The sequence below is a fragment of the Cyprinodon variegatus genome, unplaced genomic scaffold (assembly GCF_000732505.1).
Source record: "Cyprinodon variegatus isolate N-32 unplaced genomic scaffold, C_variegatus-1.0 Scaffold111, whole genome shotgun sequence".
NCBI classification, from domain to species: Eukaryota; Metazoa; Chordata; class Actinopteri; order Cyprinodontiformes; family Cyprinodontidae; genus Cyprinodon; species Cyprinodon variegatus.
Genome location: NW_015150564.1, coordinates 593336 through 606874, shown reverse-complemented (window position 1 = coordinate 606874; position 13539 = coordinate 593336). Strand labels below are relative to the sequence as shown.

Here is a 13539-nt window from a genome sequence, read left to right as displayed (position 1 = left end):
CAGAGTTTTCTGCCTCAGATGCCCTAGCCGCTGCTACTCCAATCTGTTAGCGTTTTTAATAATCCCACGGTCTGTCTTGCCTGAATAATGGGTCTTCTGTTCTGAGTCTTGACAGTTTCATATCCAATTCAGATCAAAAGCATTGTGTCCAAATGCCACATGAGGGGTAAAAAATGGCAGCACATAAATGGTGAAGGAGTGAACTGGCCCACACTGTAAAAACTAAACCTAGAATTAAGTAAAAATTTCTTAAAATGAGGGTATCTATCCTTAATTTGCGCAGGTAAATAAGATGAATGCCAATGGAATGAGTATTCTCACTCTCATTCTCATTCTCACTAAGATAATTAGTATGTGCTTGAAATAAGGCAATGTAATTGTTTTTTTTATTATTATTTTAAATGTAAATTTTCTTATTCCTTTGGCAAAGTGTCTCACTTACCTGCTTAATTCAAGACAAAAGAAACTTAGTTACTTAGCTTTCAGTTTTTTTGCACTACAGAATGACTATTACTAGTTTTGTTGTTGAGATACCTTGACTACGGTTCCTGTTGGTTGCATTTCCATCTGCTGTAACTTTTAGAAAAATCTGCAAGAAAGACAAATTTGTTACTAAGTCCAAAAACTAACTCTATAAAGCTAAAGAAAATGAATCTAAAAACATTTAGGCATAATTCAGTTTTTAGTCGAAGTACAGTAAACTTCTATGTTCTGATTAGAAATGTCTCTGATACTGCCAAAAATGCTGACATCGCCATCGGAGAGTATTTGAGTCCAGGCACCCATCAGATACCAATCATCCATCCATTTTCTGTCACGCTTATCCCTGCTGGGATCAACAGAGGAGCTGGTGCCTATCTCCAGCTGCCAGTGGGGGAGGGTATTCCATACCATGTAATTTAAAATAGGAATTAATAGGAATCTATTTACTGGTTACTTCTAGTTAGGATAGAGAGTGAAAAAGCTAATCTTCTTGAAGAAGAATCTGCCTTTGTTCTTAAAATTATAAGCAATACTTGCTAAAAAAAAACTACTATGTGAAGTCTACTTGTGTTAAAGTATTAAAGTACAATGTAGCTGCTGCTCTTTTGATTAGTATTTTCAGAATGTTTAGGTTGGTGTTTCACTCTAAGTTTATTTCAAAATAATTTATTTAAGTTACTGTTGGACTAATGTTGTTTTATATTGTTCTGTTTAAATACCTGTCTATTTTACTGTATTATGGATGCACTTGATATTTTAAATAATTTTTAGCTCCCAGATTTGTTTAATTCAGTTGTTGTTCCACTACTTTTTTTATACTGTTCTATTTAAAAAATAAAAGGCTTAAATCTCCCATATTCATTCATGTTTCAATTTAAGGGTTTGATCTCAGCCACACTTTTCAACAATGATAACCATATCACTGTCATGCAGGCGTAGTATTATTATCTATATATTGTGTAACATACTGGTATCAGTAGTCAGTACCAGACAATACTCACAGCATGGGAAAAAATGGTGCATTTGAAATTGGAAACTGTATTTTCTTCAGTCCCACCCACCTCCTCCAGTGATGTGTCAGACACACCAAAGCTGCTGAGGCCGATGTCCACAAGTGTTTCCTCCAGCTCCCTGAAGAGGCTGGCGTACGCTCTGGGTTGAAAGTCCCGATGCGGGAGTAGAAAGGTGAGCTCTTGTCCGATGGCTTCAATGAGACGAGCCTGTGGCACATGGTGGTGGATCAGGGCCGTGATGCTTTCCACGTTACCTGGAGAAGGTTGGAAGAGTTAAGAGGTTTTTAGATTTTCTCCTCAGGATGAGTTAACTGTACGTTTATTAGTTTAAAAAGGTTATTTAATTTTCTCTCCTTTATGATCCAGAATATTTCACAGTCCACATCTTCCTGGGATCAGAATGTGTTGATATGCGACCGCCAACTACCAGCGAATAACAGTGGAAATGTGTCCAACCAGCACACATTTGCTTAAAAAGGACTCCTCTATGATGTAAATGTATTAATATTGTCCTTTGACACTTTCATTTTTATTTCATAATTCATAAAACAATAAACATTCTTTTACTTGACCTAAAAATATCAAACCCATTCATTCTCAAAAGAAAACACTCTTTTCGTGTTACTTGAGACTATATTAAAACATTATTCAGGTAGGAAATTATAAAATATTTGACCAAGAGATTTAGTGAAGCTGTATTCCCTTCTTTTGACCAGACAAATGTGCGAGAATGATTTACGTTTATGACCCAAGAGGATTTACAACTCCATTTTTCAGCAAAAATCTATTTATTGTTATACCTGAGGAGCTTCACTAGTCCTTCAAGTGTTTGTTTTTCTTTATTTTATTGAGATTCTATTAAGCTGAAAGTACTTTTTACTCAAGTGTCAAATTATAAAATCCTTGTATTTACTCATTCTCAAAGAGCTTAAGAAAAAAGAAAAAATATTTTGGTAGCATGATAATTATGGGCCCTGCGATGGACTGGCAACCTGTCCAGGGTGTACCCCGTCTCTCGCCCATTGACTGCTGGAGATAGGCACCAGCACCCCTCGCGACCCCAATTGGGACAAGCGTGTAAAGAAAATGGATGGATGGATGGATGATAATGATGGATTTTCCATGGGGTTTTATTTGGCATTATTCAAATTATTCTGACTACAGATAAGCGCAAGTTAAAGCAAGTAGATGTTCCTGGTGGGTATTCGTAACTTAAGTAGGTAAACACAGGTTTAATTTTATTGAAAAGCATATTTTCTTGTCTTTCCCATTTTAAGAAGTGGCTAAGAGTGTCTGTCATTTGTTTATACCCGGGGTTATATTGTTTCAAATTCCTTTTTAAAAGACATTATGCTTTGTTTTGCATTATATAAGGAATCCATGGAGTATTAACCAGGAGTTCTATGATACCTTACATTCTACCTTTTAAGTCTCTCCTGAAGGACGAAAAATAAAGTTAGTAATTGAGAACTTTTAAAAATGCAACATATTCATATTCCAAGGCCAAATGTAAATGAAATGTTCAGTTGATTTTATTCTAGTAACATTTAACCCGTAAATACAGTGAGCTGAGGTCTTTAGGTATGTCAGCGACATTATCTAGCAGATATGCTTTATTTTTTCTCAATAGAAGATGGACTAACAGCAATGAGGCGAATAGCTACAGTGCAATAACAGAGAGAGGAAGATCTTACCGTCAAGCTGTCTGTCTGGGGTGCGGTTCTCCTCCTGGTTGGCTTTAAACTTTGAACATTTGGAGCATTTACAGGAGCAGTCCTGTGTGCAGTCGCAGCCAGCCTGGTTTGTAATAGGATAAAGATGATTCAATATTTCCTTAGAGCTCATGTCACAATTATAAAAATGTTTAAATCTTTAAACATCTTTTACAAATAATTACAGAAGTTCGTCTTAAGATTCATGCAGAGTAAGAATCTAATAAACCCAATCCAATGCAAAAATGTTCAAGTTGTTTCAAAGTGAATGTTTACACGTTATGAAATACGGCAAATCGAATGTTTTATTCTCAGAGTTCCTCACATTAGGAGTTTCGTGCTTCATTTTGCGAACAAGAGTAAGGTAAAAGCCTGCCCCAAAGCAGTTCTTAAGGAAGATGGGCGAACCGCAGCAATAAAGGCGACCCTTGGAGATGATGGCCACTCGGTCGCTCAGAAGGTCAGCCTCGTCCATGTGGTGAGTGGACATGATTACGGTGCGTCCTGAAAACCACGGTGAGAGAAGGAGAAATGAAGGGATGTTCGTTTGTTTCAGAATAATAATATAAAATTATTAAAAAATATTGTTTTGGGTTCAAATTCTGATGATAATCGACATAAATTAGATTAATTCGTATTACCCAACCGGTATTTGAGCAGCAGGTCCCAAATTGAGCGCCTGGAGTAAGGGTCAACCCCTGAGGTGGGCTCATCCAGGATCACCACTTTGGCTCCTCCAACAAAAGCCAAAGCTACTGACAACTTCCTCTGCATGCCCCCTGGATTAAGAAACAACAAATCAATGAGTTTTCCACATAAGGAAGTGATCATGGATGTATGTGATTTCAAAAGGACCTGAGAGATTCTGGGTTAGCTCATCTCTCTTATGGGGAAGGCCCAGATCCTGCAGCATGTTTTCCACCTCTTCTTCAGCTTCAGCTAATGGACGCCCTTTTAGCAGCGCGTAAAAAAGAATGTGCTCTGCCACCGTCATGCTGAGAAAGAACAAGTAGGATTACAATGAGTACACTGCTGTTCGTTTTTTTTATATCCTTATTTAGAAGTTTGTTTGATTGGCCAAATACAAGTGATACGCAAGATCTGGAAGGATCTGGTTAAGATATTGTAGGAAAAAGATTCCTGGCTTAATGTGTACAAAAAACATCACTGAAGTGTTATCATTTACACACAGCCCCGTGGGATTAAAATTTACACTGCAAATTACTTAGATCTTACCAAGATAAAAAATATATATATTATATTTAGAAGGGTTAGATTATGTCTAATTTTAATGTATTTCTATATTTAAAAATTGTAAATCAAGACATTTTTATATGAAATTATATTTCTTTATTAGAGAAGATTTTTCAGAGTGGCTCAGGTTTTCCTGAGCTATCTCTATAGTTATGCTGCTATAGGCTTAGAATGCTGGAGGACAAAGGGACCCCTTTTTCATCATTCTATATCTATTCTCCCACACTGCAAAAGTTGTTAGTTTAATCTTTAACATTATGCTGTCACTGCTTTTTCTCACAATAGCTTCATCTGGTCTGTTCCTGTTTGGCTGTGACACCATCTTGGAGAGAAATATCAGCTGTTCTGCTGCCATCAACACCTTTATTTATAGATGTTCGGGATCTCCCTGTTTTTCAGTGTAGTCCTGTTTCTCGGACTATGGCTGGCTGGATGTGCTCTCCTCATCCTCTGACATGCGAGCTGGCTCGGAGCAAGTCTGCCTGGCTCTGTGTTTCCTGAATGGGGCCGCCTGTTGAGCTGGTTTACAGTTGCCTTTGTATATCTGCTTCATTCTTTATGTCTGCTTCTGTCTCCTTGAACCCCAGTCAGCCTCGGCAGATGGCCACTCACGCTGAGCCTGGTTCTGCTGGAGGTTTCTTCCTGGTAAAGGGGACTTTTTCCTCCCCACTGTCGCTACAAGCACTCTTAGTGTGCAGGATTGCCTTTGAGTCAATGAGTTGATGCAATCAGGTGGTTCCTCTTGGATAGAAAACTTTGAATCAATTTGACTGGATGATCTGGTTGAACTGTAAAGTGCCTTGAGATGAGATGTGTTGTGAATTGGCGCTATATAAATAAACTGAATTGAATTGAATTCCTAGAAAGGCAAAGTGTCTTGCTGTATAGATAGAAAATTTCATTAGGCTCGAGTAGCTTTTTGTTAGGATTTAGGTTGTTTATTTTATTTTATTTTTGACACCCAGTGTAGTGCATCAATTGCCTCCAGCAGCAATACAGTCAATAAAATGGTTGTCCATTATTGTGTAAATTATGAATTCAGCTGTTTTTCTATAGAACTTAGAGGTTTGTTAGTAAACCAAAAGCATAATAGGAACCAGGAAGCAAATCAAACAGATCAAGAATCATTTGGCGAAATGTTTGAAGCAGCACTGGATTATTAAACCATATTTTAAGGCTTTAAAACTATCATTAAGGACTGCTCTGTCCATCCTCAACAAAAGGAAAGAGTATGAAACAGTGGAAAACCTAAAAATGACACCTAAACCTTGGTAAGGAGATGAGGGGAGCATTTGAGGGGAGGTTGCACTATTCTGCAGAGAAAGCTATAAGTCCTATTTGTATTATGTCACATTTAGGATACAATACACAATATGAAGAAGGTATGCTAATCAGTACAGAGCAAAGGTAAACTGTTTGGTCTAAATTTAAAATGGTTACAACATGTGAGGCTATAAATCTCCCTAAAACATAATTTGAAACAAAGGGGTTAAGAGGCACCAGATGGTAGATGGGGCAGCAGTTCTACTTGAGGCCTCATGAAAACCACAAATATTAAACAAAAGGATAATGAGACCCCAATCCAGATGCAAACATGCACCACACTTGGAAGAAAAAAAAATATTCATGAAAAATATTTCTTAAAAATACTGATGTGATGTTTTTATGCCTGGCTGTTGTTCTATTCTGTAAAATCCTTATATGAGAACAATTTGAAAAACCTCCAGGGGTAAGAGTGCTTATCTGAGGCCCTGCTTATTATTAGCTAAATATGCAAAATGTTACATACTGCTGAAAAAGGATGTTGTGCTGAGGACACATGCCCAGAGACATGCGAATGGTGTCCATGTCGGTGCGGATGTCCTTTCCATAAATGGTTGCCGTTCCCGAGGTGGGAGGAAACATTCCAGTCAGAATTGACCTGGCAGATAAAGGAGTTTTAGATGTTCTCATGTTCACAAATCAGTTAACATGAGAGCGTATGAGACGTACATGGTGGTGGTCTTTCCGGCTCCATTGTGGCCAAGAAAAGCCGTAATCTGGCTCTCATAGAAGTTGATGCTGAGTCCATCAACTGCTGGGGAGGAGCAGCTGCTAAAGACTTTGACCAGGTTCTCGATGCAGACGCCCTTTACTAGATCTTCTGGCTCTGGCTCAAAAAACAGCTCCTCTGTGGACACCGAAAACAGCAAGGATTCAAATCTATCTGAATATATTCAGTGGTAGTTTTGTGCACAGAGTGAAACCAATGTGTTTTGGTTCCCTTTAGGTTGATGAAATCATGTGTTTGGAATGCAATACAGCGATAAAAAAAAAAGGTTTAATGATTAACTAAGCATGAAACTGGTAGGTGAGAAGTGTGAGTTTACAAACATCAGCCAGTACAAATGTACACAAGGTCATCAGGTTTGCACACAATGAACCCTGTTTGGAATGAAAAGCCCTCTGTGAGACAGTTAGAGCCGTATACTGACTTACCTTCCTTCTTCTCAGGCTCTGTCTGGCCTAAGTTTTCACGCTGATCATAGTGTTCACATGAGGGGATGTCCTCCTTCTCATTAGCCTGAAGTTGGACCTGGTCACCGATTTCCTCACCTGCCTTTTTATCTCCTTGCTCCTTGTTTGTCAGATTATCAAATCCTTTTTTCTCCAGCTCTGTTTTGTAATTCCCTTTAAAATAAATGGAGTAGATGGTAAAATAAAAAGAAAGAAGTTCTCTTTGACATTATCACCTATTTTAAGTAATATTGTGAACTGGCTTAGATTGCAGTACCAGAGGCCGGAGCAACACTGTTGAGCCAATAACATGGCAGGAAGGGGAAGTAAAAGGGACGGCCAATCCCATATTGTCCTATAATGATGAAAATAAACAAATAACTCCCATATTTACTTTTGTTATATTGTGAGATGACATTTTCTTTTAAGCATACTGACCTGGGAAGACGTTGTCCAGGTACCAGGCTAGAGCAGCATAAAGTATCGTGTCCAGGCTCATCATACAGATAGATGTGAGAAAGGAGAACTCGTCCCCCTCTAAAGGACTGGTCTGGATGTTGTCCCACTGCAGCCCCATTCCTTGCTCCTCATATCGGGATAGATACTCCGTACCAAACCCAAAGGCCACTTGGGACAGTAGACTCTAAGAGAAGAAGCATTATGCAGTCATATTAGGTGAAATCTTTCTGCCATCACTAAATTATAAGTTCCAAGTATTTGCATTAATCAGTTTTTCCAACACACCCTCATATTTTGGAAGCTGTGGCACAGACCCTAAGAAGTTGCTTTTTGTCTAAACCTTGCTTTTAACTTTTCTACCAATTTCTCCTTGCCCTGTCTGTTATTTTCATTGGTCTTTATGATATTGGGTGTTTATTAATATTCTCTAATCAAAAGGCATCTTTTTTAAGGCATCTGTTTGTATATAAAGGAAATATGAGCAGGGACCCACTGCCATGATCTTCATGTCTTTGGTGATGCTGTCCTGCCAGGCAAAGCAGAAAATGTGGGGCAAGTATAGGGTGAAGTAGATGATGCCACAGCACGCCGCTGCCAGGTTGGCCTGGTTGAAAAAGACGCTTAGGAGGAAGCACTGCATGATGGTGGCAGTGGTGAAGGAGAGCAGAAAGAGGAAAAGGATGACAGGGTTGCTGTAGTTCAGAACCCTCCCTCCCTATAGAAAGGACAGAAACACATTTTAGTGAATACTGCTTCATACAAATGGCCACAAGGGGTCGCATAAGCCCAACATACTACAATAAAAAGACTGTTTTCCTGCTCTCTGGTAATGATTTACCAAGTTCTTTACTGCAGGTCTTGGAGAATTCTTACATAATTCTCATGATGTCATGGTATCTGCCGTGTTTTCTGGTAATGATTTACTGAGAAAGTAACTATCCAGTGAGCTATTAATATCAGTTCAGTCACTCAAGGAGAAATTGTGGCAAATGGCAGCAGAACAGTTCACTTATTGCCATTTACAGATAAGGAAATTTAAGCACGAAGCAAAAGAGAGAGTTGTTTCTGTTTGAAGGATAGACAGATGTTAAAGTGTAAAAATAAGCTGCTCCTCACCATGATGATAGCAGTCAAAAGCGCGGTGCTGGTACCCATCATGAAAAAGCTGTCAATAAACCAGGTGGACCATATAACATCATTGGTCACCCCTACGGTCTTCAGGGTCTCCTTCAAGCGGAGCTCCTTCTCCAAAACTATGCTTTTTACTATCATAGACACGGAGTAGACCCAGGCCAGAACCATAAAGATGGGGAAACAGCGGTTCAACGTCAGCATGAAGCTGGAAGAAGGACAGGGGAGTAAAGAATGATAAGGAGGACATACTTATTGACATATGAAACCAGGAATGTGTCAATGTTTCCACTCACAGATCATCCACATAGCAAGGGTAAGGGAACTGCTGTAGGTAGACCCCCAGGGGCCATTCTTTTCCTGTGTGAGTCCTGATGATCCCGTGCTCTATTATGTCCTGAAGGTAGGCAAAGCCGCCCCAGACATAGCGGAGGTCATCCATAGGATCAGCTCTGGGGCCTGGGTCCCAGTACCTGAGAGTAACACACACATACCTTTAGCTCCCATTTGTTTTTAGTTTCCACGTTCTGCTAGAAGCTGATCTAACCTGTCTTTAACTTTGTTGGTGCGCTCCACCATATCGATATCCATACGGATCTTGAACTTGACGTGAGGTGGAACACTGGTGGTCCAGGAGAACATGTTCGTAAAGACAAGACCCGCCCAGAACTTGCCTTCTTCCAGCAGGTCCAAGGCGCGATAAGTGACGGCGTCTTCATCAGGTAGAGGTATAAATTTATCAAGAACCAGACACTAATGGTAAGGGAAAGAAAAACAAACATATCAGGTAACAGACAACAGGAGGCTATGAGCAGGCATAGAATGGCGTAAGCTGTAATGGCAATGCCAAGATTGTTAGTAATTAGTATCTCAATTTAGCATGTTAGCATGAAAATATTTGCTTTAAGTTATGGCTAAAAATGTGTTTGTTTTAATAAAAATGAATACGATTCTATTTTTGGTCCACTATCAACAAGATATCATAGGTACAATGGAAGATTTTCGCGAATGCGCAACCCACCCTCTCCACTTTAAAAAAAAATGCATGTGCACAATCCAGTACCTGTTCCTATGAGGGAACGCCTATTAAAGCTATGCAAGAGCATGCACAAGCCTATTTCTCCAGGTGCGCGTTCTGCTTGAAAGTTGATGTTTGCAACACTCATACAAGCTTACTGTCCAAAAGATGGTTTGCAATATTTCCACCATGTAAGACTCACCACCGGTAAGTGAAAATGGGGATAAGCACGTAGGACAGCCTTATGTAAACGTATCACCAAAATGATTGACAATTAGGAGGACCACTTATTTTGATGATCCACCATGAAAAAGAGTATCATCCACTATACCTTCAACCAGGCATAACCACAGTTGGTCCTCGAGGGCCGCTGTCCTGCAGGTTTTAGATGTGTCCTTGCTCCAGCACAGTTGATTTTAATAGAATAGCTGATTAACAGGCTTTTGCTCTACTACAATCAGCATAATTATATCAGGAGATCGTATAAATAACATAATAAAATAGCTGGTTTCCAATTTTCAGAGCTTCGTAAAGCTCAGTTTTTCGACATATGAACGAGATTGCTTAGTCTAGCTCCATTTAAAGCATGTAATTCTTGTATTCGCCAAATAATCAGTGGAGTATGCTGTAGAAAACGCAGATCCTTCAAACTACAATTTGTGAAATTTGAACATTCATTACACCCCCTAATTTAAAAAAATATAATTTGGAGCATTATTTTGCACCTTAATGAGATAAAAAACCAAAGGTCTAGCTCAAGCTGCATTGGAAATTTTCTTAAGTACAGAAAATAAATGTTGTAATGTTACAGACTTTTCGAGACAAACCACAAAGGACATCTCCTTCAAGTTTTAAAACCTTGAAAAAACTCCTTTAAAGACTAAAAATATAATAATGTGTGAAGATATTTTCGCCTGAAAAGAAATTGCGAAATGGCTTCCAGCATAGGGCTGCTATTGCTTCAGCAATGCATCCAGCGTAGCTTAAAAGACAAAAAAGGCCACAAATACCAGTGCTGGCCCAAGAGCCCTCACACATTTACAGAAGTGTTTGTCTCTTTCCTGAAAAGCGTGTCTGATAAAGCCATTCAATGAAAGCTCATGCAAATGAGGACGGCTCTGGTCCAAAAGGAATCCCTCCAACACAGCCATTTACCACCAAGGCTACCGAAAACCCCTCCTAAACCCAAAACACATACAAACACCATTTGCTATGCAAACACAGGTATGCAGCAAAAACAGAAGGCCCTAATGCACTTTTACAATTTCACACTTAACACGATCAACAAACAATTCACATTTAGAAGAGGATCTCTTTGTGTGTGGAAGTAATTCACAGACATGAACAGTGAAGCCCCACATGGTGGTGTGATATTTATACATGCCACCAACGTAAAGCAGCCAACCATTAAGCTCAAGGTTATTGTTGCAGCTTTATAAAGGATAGTAGATGGAGTGACAGCTGTGTCTAATTGGCCTCTGTTGCTCCCACTCTCCCTGTCAAACTCAAGTGCTGTAAGCTTTAACTTGGACAAAAAGAAAGTGCACCCACCACCTACCCAGCCTTGTACCCAGGTACAGCCCCTGTCCTCAACCCCTTCACTGCAATATACTTCTCATTCTGATGTGCTTCTGCAGTAAAAGGGGCAGTTTACCCTTTTGTCTTACCCTACAAATGTAGAAGGCCCTTATTAGATACGGTATGCAAAGTTTTCTTTTTGTTTTTTAAATTCTACTCAATCACCATTAAAACAGAGCACTCAGCTTCTTTGTAACGTTGGCTCATGCCCACCTGGGTGGAAGACCACATTTCTGGACAAAGGGAACAAATTGCAGAGCCAAGAATCTCCTAAAAACGTCAAGAGTGGTGCTTGGGGCACAGTGCTTAGCTCCCAGGGGCATTAGGGCTCAACAAATGCAGAACTTGATAGGATTATTTCCTGAAAAGAACTCTACCAGAACCTGATGTATCAAAGGGGACATAATAGCAATACAATCCAAATTATATCAATCAAAGTCATTAGAAAAAGACTTAAACATTAGCCCTGAAACTTGAGACTTATCTGTAAAATTGAAGACTGGACCTCTTGTATTGAATTTGCATCATCACATGTCCAAAATGTCCAAATGGGTCAAATGTTTAGCATGAGAAAGGCCAATGAAAACATGTCAGAGACTGTCTTACAGTGTACCCCAGTATGATGATGTGAGTAAAAATGTGAGAATTTACAAGGTAGACATAAGTTAAAATGCTTCTTAACATCATTTGCTCATTAGAGCCAACCTAACTAGAAATGTAAATACTTACACCTTGCTTCAACAGCCAGACAATTAAGGGAATTGAGATCTAATTGAGACGTGAAAGCTGGAAAGCTACTATATCAGCAATTCTAATGAAACCACTCATATCCAGAGAAAAATGCTCCTATGAAAGTTTTAAAATCCTTTGTCCATTTTAATGTTTACAAGAACAATTTAGAGACGGAAGAGATTTAGAACATTCAGCAAGAGGGAAATACGGTTAAGACGTTAGGGAGGAACATCCAAGAATGGGTTTTAAGCCCCATTAAAGGTCTAGACGAGCTCACTTGAGAAATAAGATCACAACTAAGCTGCCAGCACTTAGGCTTGTTGGCAAGGCTGCAGACACGAAGTAAATAAAGTTGTAATAGATGTAAAGGCAGTGCTGTGTATCATACATTCGGGATACTCTCTCTTCCTCAACTTGTCTTCTGGAAGATCAAGATGGAAGATATGCAAGCCCTCACCAACAGACTTCAACAACATTTTTTCTCTGTGAAAACACTGATTTAGGAACACAAATGGATGCAAACACTCAACACTACCTCCAGGTCCAATAAATGGACAACAGCTCTTTTACTTTTGGACTAATTTGAACATAGATAATGCACTAACTGACTTTGAAAAGGCCAAAAATTAGATACTGACAAACAAAACTCTTTTGTATCCTGAACAGTAACAGTTCTTCTTCCTCTGCCTAATATTTGATCATTCTTGAGACTTAGGGCTACAAAATACAGGTTACCTCTCAGAAGCATTGTTCCCACAGGGAACAGACAGAAGCTGTGATCAAGTCAACAAACAGACAAATTAGCCAGCTGTCAGAACAATGACAAAATGTTTTTTGCAAAACTAATCTGACATTAAGGGAATGTTACGCCAGTGCAGCTATTTCTTAACTTTTGGAATTCTGCCCAACAACAGCATTTTCTCTATCCTTTCTAATCTAGAAGAGAGGCTATAAAAAAAAACATTTTTGTCATCTGATCTCTAAAACTTTACACACCTAAAACATTTAAGAGTACAACTTTTATTTGGTACAAGAACTCATTCCAAACAGGTTACCCAAGCATACTCATTATGATCCAAATGGCCAACCACAAAACCCATACACAACAAAATACAACAACAATCTGACTGGAATGGACCTCCAGGTTACATAAAACGTCAGTGCTCCAACCAAAGATTGCTCTGGTAAAAGCCAACAGAACTGACAACAACCACTGGCCAGGTGCCGAAATTTCTGTAGAAACAATAAAGCTAAAGTCCACTAGCCTTTGATTTACCTTTTTGTGGTTGTTGCATTTGTCTTTAGGAAACCTTAGGACTGTCAATAGCTTTGAAATAATCAATCCTTCATTTTGCTCTTAATGAGCAAATGCCTAAATGAATAAATGTACCCAAACTGTAGGAGGTTAGATTATTTTTAACGCATTAAACATATATTTAAACTGATCTTTATTAGCTCCCCGTGCATGCAGTAAAACAAAAATATTGAAACAATACCTCTTCAACAGGTTATGATTATCTCCAAACTACAAAATCCGCACTGAACATCCTGGATGTTCCGTGAGCGTCCTTAGAAATATAATGCTTGTATGGCAAGCCAAGAACAGGGAGCATTTTAAGTGAATGTTAAACAATAATCCTACAAATACAAACAAAAATACTAC

At 39.0% G+C, this 13539-nt stretch overlaps 1 protein-coding gene across 1 annotated transcript in view; it reads right to left on the bottom strand.

The window, feature by feature from the left end:
- Positions 1-13539, bottom strand: part of LOC107084908 (retinal-specific ATP-binding cassette transporter-like) — a 57032-nt gene that overhangs the window by 17144 nt on the left and 26349 nt on the right. Inside the window, exons 12-26 of the mRNA XM_015374968.1 lie at positions 9096-9301; positions 8845-9021; positions 8534-8756; positions 7911-8132; positions 7397-7601; positions 7236-7313; positions 6941-7132; positions 6455-6632; positions 6252-6383; positions 4064-4203; positions 3850-3987; positions 3534-3712; positions 3191-3293; positions 1545-1750; positions 535-589 (exon numbers count right to left, since the gene is read on the bottom strand). Coding sequence (XP_015230454.1) covers positions 535-589; positions 1545-1750; positions 3191-3293; positions 3534-3712; positions 3850-3987; positions 4064-4203; positions 6252-6383; positions 6455-6632; positions 6941-7132; positions 7236-7313; positions 7397-7601; positions 7911-8132; positions 8534-8756; positions 8845-9021; positions 9096-9301 — 2434 coding nt within the window. The remainder of the gene's footprint in view (positions 1-534; positions 590-1544; positions 1751-3190; positions 3294-3533; positions 3713-3849; positions 3988-4063; positions 4204-6251; positions 6384-6454; positions 6633-6940; positions 7133-7235; positions 7314-7396; positions 7602-7910; positions 8133-8533; positions 8757-8844; positions 9022-9095; positions 9302-13539) is intronic.